The 25791-nt window shown below is 45.2% G+C and overlaps 2 protein-coding genes across 7 annotated transcripts in view; both read left to right on the top strand.

Moving 5' to 3' along the window:
- The window catches only part of LOC140721392 (uncharacterized), a 1266977-nt gene that overhangs the window by 1238067 nt on the left and 3119 nt on the right, over positions 1–25791 (top strand). For 3 of the 6 annotated variants that reach the window (XM_073036243.1, XM_073036240.1, XM_073036239.1), the window contains 5 exons: positions 14619–14787; positions 19292–19383; positions 20964–21130; positions 23767–23938; positions 24037–24102. In XM_073036243.1, the coding sequence (XP_072892344.1) occupies positions 19374–19383; positions 20964–21130; positions 23767–23938; positions 24037–24102 (415 nt within the window). In that variant the 5' untranslated portion in view covers positions 14619–14787; positions 19292–19373. Of the gene's footprint in view, positions 1–5086; positions 5215–5950; positions 6096–14618; positions 14788–19291; positions 19384–20963; positions 21131–23766; positions 23939–24036; positions 24103–25791 lie in introns of those variants that run through there. The other 3 variants (XM_073036242.1, XM_073036241.1, XM_073036244.1) reach the window with 3 other exon arrangements.
- Positions 1–25791, top strand: part of LOC140721387 (NACHT, LRR and PYD domains-containing protein 12-like) — a 469945-nt gene that overhangs the window by 424072 nt on the left and 20082 nt on the right. The window lies entirely within an intron of this gene.

Here is a 25791-nt window from a genome sequence, read left to right on the forward strand (position 1 = left end):
TCAATTCCCGGAGTCTAGTCTGATGCCAACCTATACACACACACACACACACACACACACACACACACACACACACACACACACACACACACACACACACACACACATACACAGACACACACAAACACACACACACAGTCTCACACACAGAAACACACACACACACAGACACCCTCACACACACACACACACACACACACACAAACACACACACACACACACACACAGAGTCTCACACACAGACACGCACAGACACACACACACACAGACACTCTCAGACACAGACACACACGCAGACATTCACACACACACACACACTCTCTCTCACTCACACACACACACAGTCTCACAGACAGACACACACACAGACAGTCTCACACACACACAGACACACACGCAGACACACACACAAACACGCACAGTCTCACACACAGACACACACAGAAACACACACACAGACACTCTCACACACACAGACACTCACACACACACAGAAACACACATACACAGGCACACAGACACACACACGGACACACACACACAGACACTCTCTCTCACGCACACAGTCACACACACACAGACACACACAGAGACACACACACGGGCACACACACAGACATACAGACACTCTCTCTCACACACACAGTCACACACGCACACAGACACACACAGAGAGACACACAGAGACACACACGCAGACACACACTCACACACACACAGACACACACATACACAGACACACAGACACACACACAGACACACACATAGACACTCTCTCTCTCTCACACACACACACACACACACACACACACACACACACACACACACACACACACACACACACACACACACACACACACACACACTGCCTTTGCAATTGCTCATTGCTTTTTCAATTCCTGCTAAAACATGGCTTACATTTACATTTACATCATTTATTATTATATTGTAATTTGTCCTCCACTGTTCCTGTTGTCTTGTTAATTAATTATTGTACTGGCTTGCTCTGTTTTGTGCACGTTATGTATTCCAGTGTAGGTCTGAAGTCCATTGCAGTCTTGTTTTGTTTCAGGTAGTCCAGTGTAGATTTCTGCCATTTCATGTAGCACCATGGTCTTGAAGGAATGTTGTTTCGTTTTTCCTGTGCACTGTACCGGCGGTTATTGTAGAAATAAGAACAAAAACGACTTGATCCTGATGTTTTCAACAATCTGAGGTTACCATCTCAACCCATTAAATTTTATCTGAGGACCTTCTCGTTCATCATTCTGTCCGGTCGCAGAATCTGAATATCGCATATTAATGCCCGGGGTTGATTGTAGTTATACGTTACTTGCAGACACAAGAATATGACGGAATTTTTAACCACTTAATTGAACAAAGAACGAAATTTCACAGTTATCACCGCAATATTTTGTGTGATGCCTTTTATAAATATCCTATAGTGGACATGAAATAGTGCAGACAGGCCGCATTCAAGAACCTGTTTTTATTTTGGAACAGATTCTGCACTACTGGAAGTTCAGAGATGGAACGACCAGCAGATGTACTGGAGGCACCTCGGGACAGGGTTAAAACAGCCACTGGAATTTTAGCTTCTCCATTGCAAAATGGCTGAGAGCTCAGTATTCATCTTTGTCATAATGAAACCCAGAGCATGTGAGGCTGAGTTCCTTATTTCATATTTTCAGTTAGTACTGCTGAGCCGCTTCTCCATCACCAGGGTAACAGCCCAGCAGAGCTGCAAAGTGTGTTCAACATTTTTATCGCTCACGACGAATGGTCTCGGCTCGAAACGTTGACTGCTCGTCTCCATGGATGTTGCCCGCCCTGCTGAGTTCCACCAGCTTGTTGTACATGTTGATCAGTTTCACGTTCTGTTTGGAATGAGGTGGGGGGTGTTAATTTTAGAACTGGGAATAGCTGAGACACTGCAGAATATTACCGGCAGGAAAGAGTCTTCCGAATGTTGGAGCTTAGGCTAAAATCCTGGGATGGGGACTCCAGGATGATGGAACTGGCAGTGTCGGGGTTTGGCTTTGACCCAGGTTTGTGATTCTACAGATGAGGCTGGATGTTCCTCTTTCTGCAGTAAAGCAGGTTTCCGGTCGGGTGGTTGGATACAGGTTGTCGGGCATGAGCAACGAGAGGTTGTGCAAACACTGTACTGTAGGGGAATTAATTTAAATTGAGTGTTCTACGCAAGTCCATTCCCCAGGAAACGTGGATCATTTCATTGTAAAACTTGGGTTGTTTCTATAGAGTGGTGCAGGCTGAGGTTTTCTCAATGAATTATCTTGCCACCAAATTGTCTGTTATACATGAAAATGTGCTCGTTAGAGTTGTTGTTTACAAGGTTCACAAGAGTGATTCGGGAATGAAACGTTTGGGGCATTTGGTGTCTCTGGGCCTGTTCTCAATGGAAGGCTGGTGACTCTGGGAACGGAAACCTCGATGAAATGCTGAGGTCTGGGTGGATCCGATGGGGACAAGTTGTTAAGGGGACCGTGGCGGGTCTCATCAGCAAGAACGACGAGTCAGCATACAGAGTAAAGGTACAGTGGCTAACGGACTGGTGCAGAGCCAAAAACCTGTCTCTGAATGTGAACAAAACAAAATACATGGTTGTTGACTTCAGGAGGGCACAGAGCGACCACTTCCCGCTAAACATCGACGGCTCCTCGATAGAGATCGGTAAGAGCAGCAAATTTCTTGGTGTTCACCTGGTGGAGAATCTCACCAGGTCCCTCAACACCAGTTCCATAGCAAACAAAGCCCAGCAGCGTCTCAATAGACAATAGACAGTAGGTGCAGGAGTAGGCCATTCGGCCCTTTGAGCCAGCACCGCCATTCACTGTGATCATGGCTGATCATACACAATCAGTACCCCGTTCCTGCCCTCTCCTCATATCCCTTGACCCCGCTATCTATAAGAGCTCTATCTAACTCTGTCTTGAATGCATCCAGAGACTTGGCCTCCACTGCCTTCTGGGACAGAGCATTCCACATATCCACCACTCTCTGGGTGAATTAATTTAAATTGAGTGTTCTACACAAGTCCATTTCCCAGGAACCTTGGATCACAACTTGGGTTGTCTCTCTAGAGCGGTGCAGGCTGGGCTGTGACTTGATGGACGTTTGTAAGATTATGACAAGCAAAGGGAGAGTAGATAGTCAATATCTTTCTCCCAGAGTTGAAATGTCTAATGCCGGACGTCATGCATTTAAAATGAGGTCGGGTTGTTTCATCGGAGGTGTGAGAGACAAGTTTTTTTTTTAACCACAGAAAGTGGTGTAGCTGGAAGATCCTGCCTAGGATGGTGCCAGAGGCCGATATAATGGGAACTTGTAAGAGATATTTAGGTGGGCACGTGAACGTGACGGAAATGGAAGGATTGTGGAAATTGTGTAGGCAGGATGAATTAGTTTAGTTGGACAGTTGATTACAAATATAATTGGTTTGGCACAACATTGTGGGCCGAATGGCCTGTTCCTGTGCTGTACTTTTCTCTGGTCTGTGTCTGCTGTTGAGAGGTTTCGGGGTGAGTGGGAACAACAGGTCAGCTGCAGCCCAATGTGGGAAACGGAAGATCACCCAGTTCTGTCGGAGAAACGGAAACACTGAGTGTGTTCAGATGGTGAGGGACTGAGGTGCAGTGGGTAGGGAGAGATGTCAAAGGTACAGTGAACTTATTGTAAGAGCTATTTGGTATAAGTTGGTCCACCTCGCACATCTTCGTGCCCTTTCATGATCTCTCTCTCTCTCTCTCTCTCTCTCTCTCTCTCTCTCTCTCTCTCTCTCTCTCTCTCTCTCTCTCTCTCTCTCTCTCTCTCTCTCTCTCTCTCTCTGTCTCCATCTCTGGAGACAGATTGTGAATCTACTTCTATTATAAACCTCCTGATTCTCATGATAATCTCGACCATACCTCTTCCCAACCTATCATCTTTAAGATACTCTTCACTCTTCTCAGTTTTCTTGCATCCGCTGAACTTGATCCCACTATGGATGCTGTCCTCACCCGCATCACCTCCATTTCTAGTACGTCCGTGCTCACCCCTTCCCACCGCCCTCCTCGTGATCGAGTTCCTCTTGTCCTTGTCTACCACGCCTTCAGCCCCTGCAACTTCTACCATCTCCAAAGAGATCTTACAACTAAACACCACCCCACTCTGTTCTTTCAACAGGTATCATTCCCTCCACAATGGTCTTGTTCATTCATCCCTCCTCACTAATCTCCCTCCAGCCACTTAGCCCCGCAAGCGGACTAAGCGCTACACCTACCCGTACACCTCCTCCCTCACCTCCATTCAGACACAAAACAGTCCTTCCAGGTGAGGCAACACTACACCTGCTGGGGTCATCTATTGTGTCCGGTGCTCCCGATGCGGTCACATTTACACTGGTGAGACCCACCATAAATTGGGAGACCGTTTTGTCGAGCATCTCTGTATCTTATGCCACAAGGGGGACTCCGCAGTGGCCAGACATTTTAATTCTGATTCCTATTCAGAGGTCTCGATCAATGGCCTTCTCTTGTGCCAGAATGAGACCACCCAGAGGGTGGAGGAGCAGGATATATTCCATCTGGGTATCCTCCAACCTGATTGTATGAATATTGAATTCACCTTCCAGTAAACAAATCCCCCCACCCACTTCTCTATTCCCCACTCTGAACTTCCATTTCTGCTCACCAGCTCTTTACTTCCCCCTGGGTCCCCTCCTTCCCTTTCTCCTATTGACAACACTCCAATTCTATATTCTCCAGCCCTTGACCCGCCCAACACTTGACTTCACCTATCACCTCCCAGCTCGCCTCTGTCTCTTCCCCGATCTTTTTATTCAGATCTCTCCCCCTCCTCCTCGGGAATGAAAAAAGGCTGGTGGTCCAAAATGTCGACTGTTTACTCTTGTCCAAAGATACTACCTGTTGTGCTGAATTCCCCCAGCATTTTGTATGTGTTGCTTTGGATTTCCAGCATCTGCAGGCTTTCTCGTGTTTGAAGTAATTATTTTGGCTTTGTTGAGATTATACTTGGAATATGGTGTAAAATCCCGCTCCTCATACTAACACGGGTTATACAGACCAAAGAACAAACTGCCGGAGGAACTCAGTGGGTCGGGCAGAATCTGTGGAGGGAAATGGACCATCAACATTTCGGGCCGAGACACTCCTTCTGGACTGAGAGTGGACGGCAAATAGTCAGAGAAAAGAGGTGAGGGGTGGGGATGGTGCAAGAGCTGGGGAGTGAGAGGTGGATCCAGGTGAGGGGGAGGTGGGAAGGTGGAAATAGTGACAGGGGTGGGAGGTGAGTAGTTGGGGCAACACGGGGCTAGAGAAGATATTTAATTCCATGGAGGATTATCGAAGAGGTTCGAGAGTATTTGTTATAGAGATTGACCAGACTGATTCCTGGAGGACGATGAAGTCTCAGGGATCGTCTTCACATTAATCAGAGGCCGACAGATGTGTGGAGACCGAAGGGATCGATTAAATGAGGATCGGGGAGAAACATGTGGCTGAGATGGGAGAGCAGCCGCCATCTTGTTGATGGTTTCAGGGACTGAATGGCCACCCCCTGCTGTTTCTTACTTGATATTTCAGTGTGTCTGTGCAGTGAGGCTCAAGAGGAATGGGAATAGAAATTAGTGTTTATAAACATAGAAGTCGTATCAATGAATCTTGCACTCTTCCTCTTCGGGTGGGAATTGTGTGTCGGACAGGAATGGGAATCGAACCCGTAACTCTGAGAACCGGGAGGTGGAGAGATGGGGACGGGGAAGATACAGAGGGAAAAATTAACAATGTAGCTGGTGTAAATATGAAATAATGTGTAAAATGCGGCAGGTAGGTCGGTCAGTGTGAGATGGGCGAGGAGCGGAGTCAGCGGTTCGGACGGGAGACCCTCCACCCATCGCCTGATCCACTTCTCGTTCTTATTTCAAACGCAGATCAGCAGCATCTGCGGTTTTCGCTTCCGAGGCCCCGGCCCCGCTCTCACAGTGGGCGGTGGTTTTCTTTCCGTTCTCTGTTGAAGCGGATCGTCGGCGGGGAGCCGGTGGACCGATCGCTGTCTGAAGGATGAGGATCCCATCGGTCAGTATTGAGGCCGGTCACTCGGGGTGAACGCGACCGACAAATTCCCATCGGTATGTACTTTAGCCGATCCCGGGGGAGGGGAACCTGATGTTGGGCAGAGAGTCCCGTCAACTTCCCCGAACTGGCGGCCTCGTCCCGCTTCCTGGACACAACCTGTCGTGGTCGGTCCTGGTTATGGGACCTTCACCCCGAACCGCCTGAGGTGAGCTGCCGCTCAGCCCCTGGTGTTCTGGTCCCAGGAGCGGGATGAGGTGGTGATGCCGAGACTGAACCCATCCATTAAGATGTACCTGGTGAACTTTACCTCCATCACCCGGCCCGGTATCGGATCCAAACTTTACCTGGATCGATGCCTGGGGTCGACAATTATTTTACATATTTCCAGCACGCTGGAAGCGGCCGTTCGGCCCGTTGTGTTCTTGCAGACAGAGGGTTAATCAGAGTAATCGCACCCTCGGGACATTCCTCCACGTGTATGAGTAGTTCCATCTTTCCCCCATTCAGACGGGACAGTGAGATCCAGATCTCTCACGTCCTCTCGGGGGATTGGGAAGTTTATTTCCATCTACTTTCCATTGCTACGACTTGCCGAAATGCTGACAGTGTTTCCGGATATCTGGTCCTATTAATGCGAGAATTAAGTCTTGTTCATTTATCTGGGTTTCTCAGCAGATCGGCAGCATCTTGGACATTCTTAGTTCTGGAACTGGGTCTTCCACCATTTCTCCTTTCAGAGATGTAGTTTGAGGTACTGAGTTCCCAGCATTTTCTACTTCATAATTTTACATTTTGTTCCTGCTACACTGCAGGAAACATGGCAGCCAGCTGTGCTGGGCAAGATCCCACACAGCAGGAAGATTGTGATCAAATGTGCTCGGTTTAGCTGCTGGTGTCAGGCTGAAGTGTATCCGCATCCTCTATACAGACCGGGGAACCAGCCTGAGCACCGGCCCCGGCAGAGGGTCATTAGGTTCCAATTCCACCTTAGTTTGTGAATCGGAAATGGCAGGAACACCACGGCAAATTGCCGGCACCAAAGCATCTTTGTATGTGTGATGATATTGGACCGGTGGCTCTGAGGATATGGAACTGGCAGTATGAGGGCTACAGTCCAGGTTGGTAATTCGACAGCTGGGATCGGAATTTCCTCAGTCTGCAGTGAAGCTGAAGTCTCGGGCGGTCGGGCATTCGTTATGGGGAAAACACCGTCAACGCTGCCCAATAGGACATCACATCTGTTAAGTATTTTGGAGATTATTTAAGAGTTAACTAGGGAGTTGGGTGAAGTTGAGCAGTGACGTTGTTCATTTGAACTTTGGTAAAGTCTGTAACAAGATCCTGCATGGCAGCTGATCGGGAAGGTTCGGTCACGTGGGATTCATGGGGAGCTGGCGAGGTGGATTCACACCGGGCTCGAGAACAAGAAACAGGGAAATGATGGAAGATGGTTTTAGCGACTGGAGGCCTGTGACGAGTGGGATGTGTGTGTCAGTGTCGACACCTCTGTTATTCATTATTCATGCCATTGAATTGTACATGAATGTACAAGGCACGATTAGAAAATTTGAATTGAACTGAATTAAATTGACTTTATTTCTTGCATCCTTCACATACATGAGGAGTAAAAATCTTTACGTTACGTCTCCGTCTAAATGTGCAATGTGCAAACAAAGTAATTTATAATAATTTAAAATAAATTGAGCATTCCATATAATGTAGATTACCACAGATCAACGTGAGCTAATTAGTCTGATGACCTGATGGAAGGAGCTGTTCCGGAGCCCGTTGGTCCTGTTTTTTTATTCTGTGGTATTTTTTTGGGAAGGTAGCAGCTGGAATAGATTGTGGTTGGAGTTTCTCTGGTCCCCAATGATCTTTCGGGCCCTCTTTACACACCTATCCTTGTAAAGGTCCCGAATCATTGGAAGTTCACAACTACAGATGCGCTGGACTGTCCGTACCACTGTCTACAGAGTCCTGCGATTGAGGGATTTACAGTTCCAGTACCAGGCAGTGATACAGCCAGTCAGGATGCTCTCAGTTGTGCCCCCATAAAAACGTCTTCGGATTTAGGGGTTTTGGCATATAGATGAGGGTAGTGCAGTGGATGTGATCTACATGGATTCTAGTAAGGCATTTGACAAGTTCAAACGGTAGGCTTATTCAGATAATCAGAAGGCATGGGATCCAGGGAAGTTTGGCCAGGTGGATTCAGAATTGGCTTGCCTGCAGAAGGCAGAGGGTCGTGGTGGAGGGAGAACATTCAGAGTGGAGGGTTGTGACTAGTGGTGTCCCACAAGGATCGATACTGCGACCTGTACGTTTCGTGATTTTTATTAATGTCCTTTTTGTGCGGGTAGAAGGGTGTGTTGGCAAGTTTGCAGACGACACAAAGGTCGGTGGTATTATACATAGTGTAGAGGATTGTCGAAGATTGCAGAGAGACATTGATGGGATGCAGAAGTAGGCCGAGAAGTGACAGATGGAGTACAAACCGGAGAAGTGTGAGGTGGTACAGTTTGGAAGGACAAACTCCAAGGCAGAGTACAAAGTAAATGGCAGGGTACTTGGTAGTGTGGAGGAGCAGAGGGATCTGGGGGTACATGTCCAGAGATCCCTGAAAGTTGGCTCACAGGCAGATAGGGTAGTTAAGAAAGCTTATGGGGTGTTCGCTTTCATAAGTCGAGGGATAGAGTTTAAGAGCCGTAATGTAATGATGCAGCTCTATAAAACTCTGTTTAGGCCGCACTTGGAGTATTGTGTCCAGTTCTGGTCGCCTCACTATAGGAAGGATGTGGAAGCATTGGAAAGGGTACAGAGGAGATTTACCAGAATGCTGACTGGTTTACAGAGTATGGAGTATGATCAGAGATTATGGAAGCTAGGGCTTTACTCTTTGGAGTGTAGGAGGATGAGAGGAGACATGATAGATGTGTACAGGATATTAAGAGGAATAGACACAGTGGACAGCCGGCGCCTCTTCCCCAGGGCACCACTGCTCAGTACAAGAGGACATGGCTTTAAGGTAAGGGGAGGGAAGTTCAAGGGGGATATTAGAGGAAGGTATTTTACCCAGAGAGTGGTTGGTGCGTGGAATGCACTGCCTGAGTCAGTGGTGGAGGCAGATATACTAGTGAAGTTTAAGAGACAACTAAGGTATACGGAGGAATTTAAGGTGGAGGGGGGGGGGTATATGGGAGGCAGGGTTTGATGGTCGTCACATTATTTTGGGCCGAAGGGCCTGTAATGTGCTGTATTATTCTATGTTCTATGTTCTACGATACCGAACTTCCTCAACCGTCTGAGGCGCTTTTGTGCCTTTTTCACCACACAGCAGATGTGAACAGACAGTGTGAGATCCTCGGTGATGGGGATGCCGAGGAACTTAAAGCCGTTCACTATCTCAGCCCCAGATGGACTGATGTCAATAGGGGTTTACCCGTCTCCATTCCTCCTGTAGTCCACAACCAGCTCCTTTGTTTTTGCGACATTGAGAGGAAGTTGTTACTTTGCCACCACTGTGTCAGAGAGATGACCTCTTCCCTGTAGGCCATCTCATTATTGCTTGAGAGGAGGCCAATCTATGTGGTGTCGTCAACAAACTTAATTAGCAGATTAGAGCTCTGGGTGGCGATACAGTCATGTGCATACAGGGAGACTAAATTCGGGAGACTGGTTGTTATGGCAACAGGTGACATTGAATTTCAAAGACATCTTGGTCAGTTTTTGAGATGGGCTGAGGAATGGCAAATGGTTTTTAACTTGCACAAGTGAGAGATGATGCATTTTGGACAGTCAACTGGGTAGGACTGGTATAGTGAACGGGAGGGCATCCGGTGTTGTGAAACAGAGTGACCTTGGGTGAAAAGAGTACAGTCACTGAAAGTGGACGTGCAAGTATAGAGGGTGAACAAGAAGGCTTTAATAATGCTGGCCATCGTTTAAGGTATTGAGTTGTGGATTATAGGCATTATATTGTAGTTATATATTTTTTGGTGCGGATACACAGAGTATTATGTACAGTTGTGTTCACCCTACAGATACAGATGTACAGATATTATCAGTCTGGAGAGGGTGCAGACGAGATTGCTGAAGATGCTGCCTGGACTAGAGGAGAATGGAGGTGACATTGTAGGAGTTTATAAAATCAAGAGGGAGTATCGATAATGTGGTTGGTCATATTATTTTTCCAAGGGTTCAGGATTCAAGCTTGTGTAATGTCATTCCAGTATAGCAGAACAAAATAATTGTTACTCTGTGTTCGAAGCAGGACACAGAGAAAAAAAAACAACAAAATGATTGAGACCACAATAATAAACAAAACACAATACATAAAGTATGATAGCTTAAAACATTGATTGTATGTCCCTAAAATGACGTTAGGAACAAGAGTGTCTGGACATACGGAGACTGCCAATAATTGCCTGTCCATAAAGAGACGTGAGGCACTGGAAAATCTGGGCATACAGAGACTGATTTTGATTGTATGTCCCTAAAGTGATGTTAGGCACAGGAGAATCTGAAGATATGGAGACTGATATTGATTGTCTGTCCATAAAGTTACTTTAGGCACAGAAGTGCCTAGAACTGTCAGGAAACTAGTAGTGGGTAGGGTGTGTAGGGTGGGTTATGAGTATAGGTGTTGATCAGGCTCACTACTTGGAGAAATGACTATTTGGAGCCTAATTGTCCTGGCGTGGATGTTACAGATCCACAATTCCTTTAAGGTGGCACCAGAGTCGTAAAGAGAGTTTTGGGCATCTTGACCTTTATAACGCAGGTTATTAAGAAGAGGGGTTGGGATATTAATGCTAAAGTTGTAAAAGACACCGTGATTTCCAAATATGCAGAATTGTGTGCAGTTCCGGTCAGCTGCTGGGAAGAAAGATATCGATAAGCGTGAAAGAGAGCACGGAAAATTACACGGACATTGTTGGTGTTTCAGAAAGTAATTATAGTGATAGGTTGGACAGGTTGGAACTTGATTACCTGGAATACAGAGAAATGATAGGGTATATGCAGGGTTCCAACATTTTTATGTCATTTGCCCCTATAATTAAAGCAGGGGTCCATGGACCCCAGGTTGGGAAACCCCGCTTGCGATATAGAAATCTATGATGGTATAAATAGGGTGAATAACGTTAGGAATTTTCCCCTCAGGTTGGGTAAGATAATGGATTTAGGGCAAAAAGTGACACATTTATGGGGAATCTGAGGGGGAACTACTTCACTCAGAGGGTGGTGCGAATGCGGAACCAGCTCCCAGATGAAGTAAGAGATGGAGGCTCGATTGTAGAATTTGAGAGATGTTTGGGTGGGTATATCAATGAGGGAGGTATAGAGGGCTATGATCTGGGTGCAGGGGGATGGGACCACACTGAACATGGCACGGACTGGATGGGCTAACAGTCCTGTGTCTGTGCTCTAAGGGCTCTGTGAATCTCAATTGAAACTTCTACACACAATCGACAGGTCGAATCCAACAATGTGATTTTATTTTTGGACCAGCGTCTGCACTGCTGAGAACTCTGTAGAGCTGAAACTACCATGAAATTTACTGAATGCACCCAGAAAGGGTGAATACAACCACTGGAATTTTAGTATCCCCATTACAAAATGGCTGAATGTTCAGTTCATCTTTGTCACAATGAAACCGAGAACGTGTCACACTGAGTTTGTTGTTTTCCCGCTCGGTTGTCTTTGCGAGGCACATCCTCCGTCACCAGGGCAACAGCTCGCCAGAGCTGCAGAGAGTGTTAAACATGTTTATCGCTCTCTAGTTGCTGACTCAGTGGAGAGAGAGTGGCCTCAGATACGAGGATGTTTTCAGCTTCTGAAGTTTGCAGACGACACTACCGTCATCGGACTCATCCAGAATAGTGATGAGTCTGCATATCGAAAGCAGGTGGACCAACTGGCGCTCTGGTGCAGTCGGAACAATCTGGAGCTGAACACGCTCAAGACAAAGGAGATGATAATGGATTTCAGGAGACATCCCCCCGCTATGTCTCCCCTCACAGTCCTCAGCAGCCCTGTGTCTACCGTGGAGAACTTCAGGTTCCTGGGAACCACCATCTCTCAGGATCTGAAGTGGGAGCAGAACATCAGCTCCATCCTGAAGAAGGCCCAGCAGCGGATGTATTTCCTGCGGCTCTTGAGGAAATACGGTCTGCCTCAGGAATTGCTGCTGCAGTTCTACACTGCAGTCATTGAGTCTGTCCTGTGCACCTCCATCATTGTGTGGTTTGGAGCCGCCACCAAGCAGGATAGAACCAGACTACAGCGCACAGTGAGGACTGCCGAGCGCATCATTGGAGCCTCCCTGCCCTCTATTGTGGACCTGTACTCTTCCAGGTTGAAGAAGAGGGCGGGGAACATCATAAAGGACTCCTCCCATCCTGCGCACGGTCTGTTTGATCTGTTTCCGTCTGGTAGGCGTTTCAGATCCCTCCAGACTAAGACTAATAGGCACTGGAGAAGTTTTTTCCCTACTGCGGTCACTTTGCTGAACAATTAACTGCCGGTTAACTGTCGGCTAACTATTACTTGGATTGCACTACCTGTATGTATAATCTATATTTATCATTTATATTTATCATTATTATTGTTATGAGCAGAGAGACAACATCTGCCGGAAGTAAATTTCTTGTATGTGCACAGGTATTTGCGATTAAAGTCTGATTCTGATTCTGAGTCGTGAATCTGATTTACTGTCCGGGATGGAATGAAGAAGATTGTAGGGATTGTATTTATGCAATTCTGTTCTGGGTGTCAAACATCTTGCAGTTAGTCATCGTTTCTGCAAGAAAAGAAACAAAAAAATTCTCTTGTACTGAGTTTCCAGTGCTATATTTCCAATTTTATATTTAGAGCATTTTGTTCCTGTTACACGACGGGGAAAGTGCCGGCTCATAGACATGGGCTACACCGCACTCAACAATAAAATAATGAACAAATGTGCTCAATGTAACTGTGGAGGCAAGTATCATCTCCCGCTGATCCCTGTCCAGACAAAGGATCATCAGGCTTCAGTTCTGTCACGGGTTGGTGTGGGAGTGGAAGATTTTGAACTGGGATTAACTGAGACACTGCCGCATATTACCGGCAGCAAAGAGCCTTGTGAGAGTTGGTGTTTGAGATACAATCTTGGAATGGGAGCTCCAGGAATATGGAAATGGCATTGTTTGTGCTTCGGTTTACGTTGGTGCTTTTACAGATGCGGCTGTATGTTCCTCGTTCCGCAATGAAACAGACGTCTCCGGTGGCTGGATATTGGTAGCGTGAATCTCTCAGTGTGAGATATGGGAATACCTAGTATGAGATGTGGAAAAGATGTGCGGGCTGTGACCCTCTGAGGTTGGATCCTGGGATACCTCACATGTTTTGACCCAGATAAAATGAATCAGGGGATCAAGTTGTCCGGGTTTATGAGATGTTGATCGAGTACTTCTGTTCTGTGCTCAGATGTTTGGTTCTGAAGTTCGTTTGAAAGCAAAACAGAGAATGAGTTCCCATTCCATCCCTCACAGGGAAAGGCTGTGATTAAATACACTGTTTTGTGTTTGCACCAGTAGAAATAGACCGGGGTTTCAGAATTCAATTCACATTTGGAAATTCCCCCTCACTCTCACCTGTCTGTCTGCCAGTGGGAGTCAAACAGAAACTCAAGATGCTGAAGGTAGAACAGAACATGGAACAGTACATCACAGGAACAGGCCCTTCGGCCACAATGGTGTACCAAACCAGCTAAAAAGTAAATCAATCCCCTCCCTCAAAATCTAGAGTTGGTGGGGGTGGGGGGTGAAGTTAGGGCGGGAGTGATTATTTACATCAACTGAATAACAACAAGACTGGATACAGTGGAAATGGACAGGGTGTCTAGATTAGACGGAGAATCTGGGAACTAAGGGTGCTGCCTCAGAATAAAGAAGCTTTACTTTAAAACTGAAATGAAAGCAATTACTTCAGCCAAAGGTTGTTTGATCTGTGGAATCTGTTACCACTAAGGGCGGTGGAGGCGATCATTGGGTATATTCATGTTATGGATTGCTAAATAGGTTGAGAATTGTAGCAGGAAGGAAGAATACGGTGTTGGAAAATAATCCCCCTTGATTGATTACGGAGCATTCTAGAATGACTTAATCACATAATTCTACTCCTATATATTATGACTTCTATTTTATACCATGACTGAACGATGACTTCTTTGTATCCCATCACAGACAACAGAAAATCTTCAGATGCTGGAAATCCAAGCAACTCACACAAAATGCCTGACTAACCGAGCAGGCCGGGCAGCATCTATGGAAGAGAGTAGCGTCGACATACAGATGCTGCCTGGCCTGATGAGTTCCTCCAGAATTTTGTGTCTGTTCTTTTGTGTCAGGCTTGGTAAAGAGTGAGGGGCCGTTACAGATTTCTTCACTCGGATTATGACACAACGTTCAAGATTTAAATTTCAGGTTAATGCTTTGTTCTCGTTTGTTTTAGTAACATACTTCATTATCTCTCTGGTTAAAGTTAGACCTGCGGTGAGAGGTTTATTGGAAGAAACGCCCAGAACTGGAAGCAAACCACAGCTGAAAACGAGGGAACAGCAACAAGTGAACCAGCCCGAGGACTGAGAGCACCGACTGGAGAGAACCATTCTGACTCAGAGATTGCATTGATTCAGCCAGGAGAAAGTTTGGTGAGTCTCATTTACCCAAATACTAGTCCTTTAGACATTACATTTCTGTACCACGGAAGGTAGGAAATAATTGGAGTGGGACTGAATAAACCCAGAAGTGCCAGTTATGCCAGTTGCAATCATTCCAGATATACTGATGTGCTGTCAGCATCAGCTCTGTGAAGCCACGCACATTCCTCATATTGTTTGCTCATTTCAAACTTGTCACTCCTGATGTTTCCTTGCTTGTCTGTGTTACGTCATAATAATCTCAAAATGCGTTGAGAATTTTTTCCATTCAGAAGACGCCACAGTTGTTTCCTGCTGTAGTGATTGTAGAAATGTGGAATTAACATGAACTACAGCAACATGTCATTGACCCCTCTGTCTATTGCAAGCTGCAATGATATACTTGCCCTCGATTATATCGTCGTGCAAGCCTCTGCTAAGAGCAAACCCTCTTGAAGCCAAATGTCCCAGCACCACATTTCATTCAGTCCTAACTAGCAAATGCCAACGAATAATTTAAATTTACATACCCTGTCGTCATCGTGTTTTTCTACCAATAAATTGTCAGAACCTATGAATCTGTGATTAAGCAGAAATAGGTTTTGCAATGTTCCCATTTAATCCTGTACCAAAGCCATGGATTATACCTGTACTTGAGATGAACGAATGTCCTTCCAGCCAGGACTACTACAGCTGCCGGAGTCGGTTTAAACTCAATCATTTCGGGATGGGAAGCAGCGTGTTGGGTCAGATGATGGAGGAGTTGATAGAACGGTAGATGCAATGCTCAGAGAGACTGTGGAAAGATTGGCTGTGGAGAGGGCATCGTGTAGTGAAAAGCAGCAACAGTTTCCCTTCCCCCTCCCCACTCACCCTCTCACCCTCCTATTCTTTTGCCAGTATTGATCGCGGGAGTTAGGAACTCTTTCTGCTCACTGCCCAGAGAAATTAAAAATTTTTATTCCATTCAAAGCTCTGTTTGTTTATAAAGAGTGGGGTTGAAGTGTTATCGAAATGAACATGGGAGAATGGGTAACGAAAGTTTAAATCAGATCAGCAGCTGGTTCGGTAGGCCGAGTGGTCCACTTATGCACTTGGTGTGTTGATTAGAAAAGTTCTGCCAGTTTAATTAGTGTAAGCCAATATAAGTTCTGCATAATAATTATATTATGCAAGTGAAAAGAAACCATACATTGATTAAGTATATACATCGAGATTTGTGTGTTAATGTTGTATCCCAGCAGGTTGCAGATTGACCATGACACAATCGGTGAGCTGGTCCGCGCGGTACGGGACCGAGAGAGGCGCTCCCCGTTCCCTGTTACTGACTCGACAGTCTCCCCATCTACCGTGTGCACCAGCTCACCGCCCCGCCCAATGCCCCACGCGCGCCCTCTCGCGGAAATCCGTCACCCTCGGGCTGACGTTGAGACGATTTCAGCATGCTGCGCGTGCCCGGTATCTCTTGTGAACTGACGTGAGATTTACTTGTCTCTCATTGGTGACACCAAATACCAATTTAGCATGGAGATATGGGCTTCGTCATTAAGGAGTTCCCTTAACAAGGAGTTGGCGGAGCTGTAAAGGCGACGGATTGAAGTGGGAGTTCAGGGGGTTTATCTCCTCTGAATGAGCTAGGATGGAGAAGGCTTCAGCATATTTTCAGTGGACACCGATAAAGTGTTGCCTGCAAGTGCGGAGTCGGGGTGATTTTAACAGCAAGTCACGATCTTACTATCTGACACGGTGGACTGGAGGGACCCGGTGGCTGCCTTTTGTTTGAGGTGTCTGGGTTTAAACACCGGAGTGAACAGACCCACATCGGGCCAGCAGGCTGTCCCAGTGGGTGTTGTGTGGTCAGATGCTTGGAGTATGGTTGCTCCCTGTCTGCATTAGGGACAAAATGCAACATTTACAAGTCTGTTATTGACTGAAAACATCTATAGTCATTCGTTTTTTTTTGTTTATGATACAATCATTGTCCAATTTATGTTCAAGTTTAATAGTCATTCAAAACATACATGAAAACACATGAACACAGCCAAATACAACAGCGTTACTGCACACAAAGCCTCCTTACTGGAAACTGCCTCTCTAAGATACCCCAAGGGCATAGGCATTTCCTGAATAATATTATCTATCCATCGTAGCCTCTGTCATCCTCTCCTTTTGCCTTCTGTTTTACCGAACATGAGAGTCGTCTCCAAAGAATCCTGTCCCCTCATGATGTGGTCAAAATAATTGAGCTTTTCAAGCTTCCCAGTGAGCAATCTGGCGTATTTCTCCAAGTATTGACTTGTTGGATCTTCTTGCTGTCCAACGAACACTTTCCCCCAACATCCAAGTTCAGAGGCGTTGACTATTTTGTATTCAGCCTTACTAATAGTCCAGCTCTCACAGCCTTACATCACAACTGGAAATACTATATACTTGACTCTACGGTCCTTCGTAGACAATGTTATGTCTCTGCAGTTCAGTATTTTATCTAAATTTGCCATTGCTACCCTCCCCAGAAGTAAGCGCCATTTAATACGCTGCACTTAGCATCATTTTCAATCTTTCTTTATTGATTAAAAAATTTATATGAATAGATACAAATCAGAGGTGAAGTTAAATCAAATACAAAATAGAATAAACGTACAAAGAAAATGATATACACTGTCAAAATCATGTGTAATATAATATTAGGTTATTATATATAAACAGAGAACCACAACTCCTCTTGACAATTCATACAAAAAAAGACTGGTAATGTTCTATTTATAGGACAGAAAAAAACACTAAACTAACCTAAAACAAAAAAAAAGAGGGGGGGGGGGGGGACTGGGCAGTCCATCTGAGGACAAGATTACAAAAAAAGAAGAAAACGTCCTTCTGGTCAAATCTGAAACTTCACGGAGGGAGAAAGAAAAGAAAGAAAAAAAAAACAAAAAAAAGAAAAGAAAAGAAAAGAAATTAGATCGTATGAAAATATTGAATAAAAGGTGGCCAGGTTTGTTCAAATTTGAAAGATGTATCAAACGTCTGACTTCTAATTTTCTCCAAGTTTGTACAAAACATAACGGAAGAGAGCCAGAAAAAAGCAGTAGGTGGATTAGGATCCTTCCAATGCAACAAAATAGCTCTCCTACCCAATAAATTTGAAAAGGTTATCACATTTACCATCTATAGAAATCTTTGAACCAGGGAAGAAAAAATCCGTCTCTGCTTCCACTTCCTTTCCATTTATTACCACAGAGTTAATAGGACTGGGTGGTTTTCCTAATATTGAGCAAGAAGCCAGCTTTCAACTTTCTTCTTTCACTTTTATTAGAAGCTTCTTCAGATCCTCCTCATTTTCAGCCATTAGAATAGTATCACATGCATATCTGAATTTATTAATATTCTGTCTGGTAATTTTCACTGCAACATTTTGAGTCCTCTCGACCAGCATTCCTCATATGTTCAGCATATAGATTAAATAAGCAGGGTGACAATATGCAGCCTGGTCATACTCCATTCCAAATCTTGAACCAGTTTTTGTTCTGTGTCGTGCTAACTGTTGCTTCTTGATCTTTGTACAAATTTCTCATAAGACAGAACAGATGTCCAGGTATTCCCATTTCTTTAAGGATTTGCCATAGTTTATTATGGACGACACTGCTGAAGGCTTTAGAGTAGTCAATAAAACATAGATAAACACTTTTCTGAAATTCTCGCAATTTCTCCATTATCCAGCGTAGGTTAGCAATTTGGACTCTGGTGCCTCTGCCTCTTCTAAAAGGAGCTTCTATCTGGCAGTTCGTGTTCCATATATTGCTAGGGTCTTGCTTGCACAATCTTTAGCATTACCTTTCTAGCACGTGAAAACTTTCGGTAATTTGAACAATACTTTACATTTCCGTTCTTGGGTATTGGGATAAAAACGGATCTTAATCCAGCCTAAAAGTCATTGTTGTTTATATTTTCCCAGATTTGTTGGAAAATTGCATGCAACATTTTTACAGCATCATCTTTTAGAATTTTCAACAATTTTACTGAAATCCTGTGACATCCTGCAGCCTTATTATTGGCAATGTTTTCTATCGCCCATTCGACTTCACTTTCCAGAATGTCTGGCTCTAGATCGATGAGGGAGTCATTGCAGGTGTCTTTGCTGTTGGATCTTTCTGCAATTCTTCTGTGTGTTCCTGCCAACTCCCTTTGATGTCCTTTGCTTCTGTAAGGTCCTTCCCTTCTTTGTCTTTTCCTATGCTCATTTTACATGAAATGTTCCTTTGATTTCTCTAATCTTCTGCAACAGATCTCTTTTTTTTCCAATTCTGTTGGCTTCTTCAGCTTCAGTGCATCGCTCTTTTAAGTAAGTTTACTTATATTTCCTTGCTATCTTTTTGAAATTTGTATTCAGTTGGAAGTCTTTGTACCAATCTCCATTTACTCCCTGGAATGTCGGAGAGTGAGCAGTGACCTTACAAAAGTGTTTTAAATTTGAAGGACTGAGTAACTGAATCATACTTTTTTTATTTGTGTAATTCAGGTCATTGCCAGCAGGTGGGGCCTGCTTCCACCCGGACGTCAGACAAGCAGACGATAATCAACCAACGTCACTCAGAGTCAGAATGGACACAGGTATGTTCATTGGGCTCTTATTAAAACTCTGTCATCACGTGTAGTCAAATCTTCAATAATTCAGAGGGATAAACTTGGGCGATAAAGGGGCAGAGAGAAAGTACCATCAAACAGGGTCATTGTTCCAACTGGTAAAGCGTCCATGAGCATTGGAACAATTCACCAGCTCCAGCGCAGGGACCTAACGAGGGGAATGATCGAATCGCTCCCCTCACCACACAAATCTTCACCTGAGTGAAAGGAGAAGGAGCCCCTGAATAAGGTGGGAGTGGGTAACACTCAGACAGGAATACAACAGCGGGCAATGTAACAGTCAAGGGAACAGATAGAATTTCCGTCAGCATTTGGTACGCCCTGATGTGGGAAATGCCTCCGACAGCCATTGAGAGAAACAGATGTTGTTTTCTGTTTGGAAGGGCAATGGTGAATTTTCCCCAGATTAACGGTTTGTTGCACAATGGAGGTGAGGGGAGTTCCCGGTGTCTGTTTTCTGTGGCCGAGTTAAAGAACGTTATATTGAGGGAGGATGGGCTGGGTGCAGGAGACAGTTAACAAGAGAAATTGTACACAGGGAATCTGGTGGGGGGGGGCGCTACTGAAGCAATGAAATGTCCTTGTCGAATAGGATTAAAGTAAAACAAAATGATAAGTGGAGAGGGCACCGTACAAAATGCTGGAGGAACTCAGCATGTCAGGAAGCACCTATAGAGAAAAAATAACCTTCAACGTTTCGGGCTGAGAATCTGTAAATTGATTTCAAAGTCGTCTTGGGTACATAAAATGGAGTCAGCACTAGAGGAGCGTTGTTCTGGCTAAAGGTCTGTGACCAGTAGTGTTCGCAAGGATCACTGTTTCGCCATGACTCGTGTGTGTGAATCAATAGGTTAATCATATGATATACTGGGTGGACTTATTCGTTGATTTACAGAGTTGGAGGAGTTGAATAAATTTGGGACTGTTGTCAAAGTGTTCAGCATCCAGTTAGAAATAGGAACAGAGAGTCACCAAGTACAGATAATTCAGGCAAATGTGAGAAATTGCATTTTGAGAGGTCAAATTCGCGAGCAATGTGCACAGTGAATGTTGGGACTGATAATAAGATTGATGTACTGTCGGGTCTTGTGATGGGTATGCACAGCTCCCTGAAGGTGGCAACACAAATGGTAGTGTGCTAACGATGAGTTGAGGTATTTGTTAAAGTTAGACTGTAACTGGATACGCGTTGGTTAAGAGACAATTTCAGTATTGTGCACAAATCGAGAATGATGTGGAGGGTCTGTAGAGGGTGCAGACGAGTTTCACCACAAAAACCTGAGGTAACAGGTTTGTTTAGATTGTAAAGTTTAAAGGGGATTTAGGACGCATGTTTTCCACAGAGAGTGATCGGTGTCTGGAATGAGCTGCCGAGGGAGGGACTGGAAACAGATACTCAGCATCATCTGAGAGGCGTTTGAACTCATGAGTAGGCCGGGAACGGAGGGATATTGATCATGTTCCTGAAGATGGGATTGGTTTAAATTGGCATCTTGTCTGCATACGCATAGTACATCTACTATTTTATGTTCTATCACCGACTACAGATCTGAACTCCGCCATCTCGGCCTTCCTGTCAAATTGTGAGGATCACCAACTGTTCCGGTTGACGAGATTCTACAAGGAGCGACTGGAACAGGCGATTGAGGAGGGTGTGGAGGGAGTCGGCTTCATGTTAATGGGCGAGGATCACTTCACCGGACCCGAGTATCACGTAAGTGGATGGAACATAGACTGAGTGTAGAGTCTACTGAATCAATCACAGTCCGACGGAACCGGAGTAACGACACCTCTGGGCAGTGAAAATCCTGTAATGCTTGTGGTCAACATCAAGAAAAGAGTTGTCATCTGCGAAAACCCTGAACTTTTATTAACCAATACAAGCCTCTCTCCAGTTTTCTGATCACATTCATTTATAGACAGATTAGGATACAGGCAATGATTGACTGGTGAATTTAGTGATGTGACACTTGACGGACATTGCAGGTGGACAGAGAACCACTCTACACCACTCTCTCTGACATCACATCATGTTCCCAATGCTCGACGTTAATGGCCATTCACCAATCTGTGTTCCCCTGATGACCCACGGGTTTCCCACAAATCAAATATATAGTGACATATTTCTCAGCTCATTCTCAGTCTACCTTCAACCCCATTTTAAACTCAGGCAACACTGACTCGTCTCTCATTTGAACCGCTGACCCTTTTTTTTATCAATATCCCAACATGCCTCATGTTTTTGTTAGCTTCTGTTCCTTGTGACTTCCAATTTGAGTTTGTAATTACCACAGCATATACTGTTAACATGGGAAGTGCAACATTAGTGCCACTGAAAATATTCCAAACATCTACAGCTAACATAGAATTACAAAGAAACAGCTTTCCAATGGTCCTCGTGCTACTGGAGTGCATTCACCTATTGCCACCCAGAATGAGTATTAGTGAAGAGCCAGACACCATACTGAACACGACATTCCACGTGAGACAGCTGACAATTTCAGTCCAAACTTCTTACTCAACATTCCCACCAGTCGGCTTTGGTCTGTCACACACGCACAATAGTCCTGAGTTTGTTGGCTGCTCCTCACTGCCAGTTTCCAGCTGTTGGCTGGCACTGGACCCCTCATGGAGCCTGGCAGTGAAGGGTGAAGCTGCTGCGGTTCACCAGGGATTACCCTGCCGAAAATCAACAGTGACCCGGCCATAGTTTCACCTAGTCATCGTCATCAAACCCTACAGTACAGCAGCAGGCTCTTCTGCCCATCTAGTCCACACCGATCTGTTATCTGCTTAGTCCCATTGAACTGAACCCGGATTGGTGACGTCCATAACTCCCCCATTGAATGAACTTATCCAAACTGATCTTAAATAATCAACTCGAATGTACATCGACTAATTAAGATGGCAGCACGTTCCACGCTCTTCAGCAACCTCTGAGTGAACAAGTTCCCCCTTATATTGCCTTTCACCTGTCATCATTACCCTATGATCTCCAATTCCAGTCCCACCCAACTTCAGTAATAAATGCATTTTCGCACTAACTCTCTCTATACCTTTTATAAACGTGTATACCTCTGTCACATCTCTCATGGTCCTCCTACAGTCTATGGAATAATGTCCTAGCCTATTCACACTTCCTCTATATCTCAGATCCTCAACTCCTGGTAACAACCTGTATTTTATTCTGCATTCGTTCAATCTTATTGATATCCTTCCGGGAGGCAGGTGTACACATTGCTTCAAATTAGCCTCTGCAACGTCAACTTTGACATAATATCCCAACTTCTGTATTCAATATTTTGATTCATGAAGCCCCATGTCCGAAAAGCTTTACAACGCCATCTACCTTTGATAACACTTTCAAGAAATTTCGGATCTGTATCACTTTGCACGATCTCATCACACTTCCTACTCTTGTCATTGGTACCAACGTGGACCAAGACCTGCTCATCCTGCCCTTAAGGAAGTTTCAGAGTCGATACGAGATATTACTGACCTTGGCAAGACATCATCCAAAAATCCTGTTCTCGTAAATAGAATCTCCAGACTGTTCTCCTGACCATTGAATTCCCCCTGTCAGTGCAGATCAGCAATTCTCATCCCTTCTGAGTCACAAAGCCAAACTCAGAGCCAGAGGCATAATCACCGTGGCTTTCCTCTGCGAGACCATACCCCGAAACAAAAAGCCGTATACCTGTTACAAGGAGTTTCCTGTAGAGGCTGCCTGTTCCCTTCCCCGTCCTGACAGTCACCCAGTTTCCTGTGTTCTGCGCCTTGGGTATAGCTCCCTCCCTGTAAAGTCTGTCAGTCAACCTCTCAGTCTCCCGAGTGATCCCGGGTTTATCCAGCTCCAGCTCCAATTCCTCAGCACAGTCTGTAAGAAGCTGCAGCTGGATGAAATTCCCGAAGGTGCAGTTGTCAGGGACAGTGGAGGTCTCCCTGACTTGCCGCACCCTGTAGGAAGAGCATCCCACTATGCTGCCTGGCATTCCCACTGCTCTAACAGTGAAAAAGAGAAGGGAAATATTACCCAAGATCTACCTAAATCCTCCGCCTCTCCTCACTGAACCCTCTCTGACACAAAGCATCAATAACCTACTCTATCTCTGGCTCACTCACACTATGTCTGCTCCTTTTAAACCTTGCCAAGTGGATAAGTACCCCGCAATCTGTGGCGTTCAGAAAGTCATCACTGGCCACGCTAACTTCTTTTAAATTCTTTTTCCTGCTACGAACAATTGCTGTCAGTGATCTGTGACGAGGAGAATGTGCTGGGTCAGTCCATGTTCAGGGTAGATTTGAACCCATCCCTCCGCTCCTCAATATATTCCCCATTGTTCATTACAGAGCGTGACTGACCTCGCGGAGAAGGGAAAACGAGCGGGCGCTTCCAAACTCCTCCTGGATCTGGTGATGGAGAAGGGCTCCGGGGCCCGGAGGGTGATGTGGGAATCCTTTGTGAAACTACATCACCATTTACCGAAGCTGAGCAGAATATTGAAGGAAATACGGGAACGAGGTACGGTGAACAGTACACTGTGTGTTACAGATGTAAATGCTGATGAATTTACAGTATTACACAGAACAGACTTCATGCAGGTTAATCTGTTTGAACAGGTGACGGCCAGTTCGCCTACATGGACACTGAGCGGGGTTTATCTGAAGTGCCCGCGCATCTGAAAGGTAAGTGATGGACTGGAAAGCTCAAAGCCTTTATTTCACTACGAGAGTCTGAATACGTCTCTTTAGAGGCCTGTTTCGAGACTGTCAGAGTCTGGGAGACAGGGTTTTGTTGTTATTTCACTCTGAGAGTCTGAATACGTCTCTTTAGAAGCCTGTTTAGAGACAGTCAGAGTCTGGGAGACAGGGTTTTGTTGTTATTTCACTCTGAGAGTCTGAATACGTCTCTTTAGAGGCCTGTTTAGAGACTGTCAGAGTCTGGGAGACAGGTTTCTGTTGTTATTTCACTCTGAGAGTCTGAATACGTCTCTTTAGAGGCCTGTTTAGAGACTGTCAGAGTCTGGGAGACAGGTTTCTGTTGTTATTTCACTCTGAGAGTCTGAATACGTCTCTTTAGAGGCCTGTTTCGAGACTGTCAGAGTCTGGGAGACAGGTTTCTGTTGTTATTTCACTCTGAGAGTCTGAATACGTCTCTTTAGAGGCCTGTTTCGAGACTGTCAGAGTCTGGGAGATAGGTTTCTGTTGTTATTTCACTCTGAGAGTCTGAATACGTCTCTTTAGAGGCCTGTTTCGAGACTGTCAGAGTCTGGGAGACAGGTTTCTGTTGTTATTTCACTCTGAGAGTCTGAATACGTCTCTTTAGAGGCCTGTTTAGAGACTGTCAGAGTCTGGGAGACAGGTTTTTGTTGTTATTTCACACTGAGAGTCTGAATACGTCTCTTTAGAGGCCTGTTTCGAGACTGTCAGAGTCTGGGAGACAGGTTTTTGTTGCTGTGGCTGGAGGATAGGAAGCAATTTGCATTTGTCACAACACCCGGCACCTTCCCGGTCTCGGGATCTGTACCCGGAGGCCTCTGTGAGTTTGATAAAGAGACATTCCCGTCGGCCTCTGTCCTGTTGCAATCGCTGTACCTACCTCTCCACCTACCTTTGTATCATCCGCAAACTTTGCCACAAATACATTTATTCCATCATCTAAATAATTGACAAACAATCTGAAAAGCAGCGGTCCCAATACTGATCCCTGAGGAACACCACCAGTCACTGGCAGTCAATCAGAAAAAGGCCCCTTTTATTCCCACTCGCTGTCTGCTGCCTGTCAGCCATTCCACTACACGGGCCAGTATCTTTCCTGTGACGTCATATATTTTTATCTGGTTAATCAGGTTCGTGTGCGGCACCTCATCAAATGCTTTCTGAAAATCCAAGTAAATGGCATCCAATGACTCTCCTTTGTCCAGCCTGCTTCTTACTTCCACCGTGAAATCTAACAGAACCATTGCTAACTTATATTGTCATTAGTCTCCAAGTACCTCGAAACCTCAACCTTAATAAGAGACTCCAACTCTATCCCAGTCGCTGAGGTTTGGCTAACTGGCCTATAATTTTCCTTCCTTTGCCTTCCCCCCTTCTTAAAGACTAGAGTGACAATTGCAATCTTCCAGTCCTCCGGGACCATGCCCGAATCAAGTGATTCTTCAAAGATCATGACCAATCCATCCGTCATCCCTTCAGCAACCTCTCTTAGATCTCTGGGATGTAGTCTTTCTGGCCCAGGTGACTTTGCACCTTAAGGGCTTTCAGTATGCCGAGAACTTTTTTCTTTTGAAATAGCAATGGCACTCACTCCTACTGCCTGTCACTCGCAGACCACTGCATGCTGCTAGCATCTTCCATAGTGAAGATATATGC

Source organism: Hemitrygon akajei, unplaced genomic scaffold (genome assembly GCF_048418815.1).
Source record: "Hemitrygon akajei unplaced genomic scaffold, sHemAka1.3 Scf000054, whole genome shotgun sequence".
NCBI classification, from domain to species: Eukaryota; Metazoa; Chordata; class Chondrichthyes; order Myliobatiformes; family Dasyatidae; genus Hemitrygon; species Hemitrygon akajei.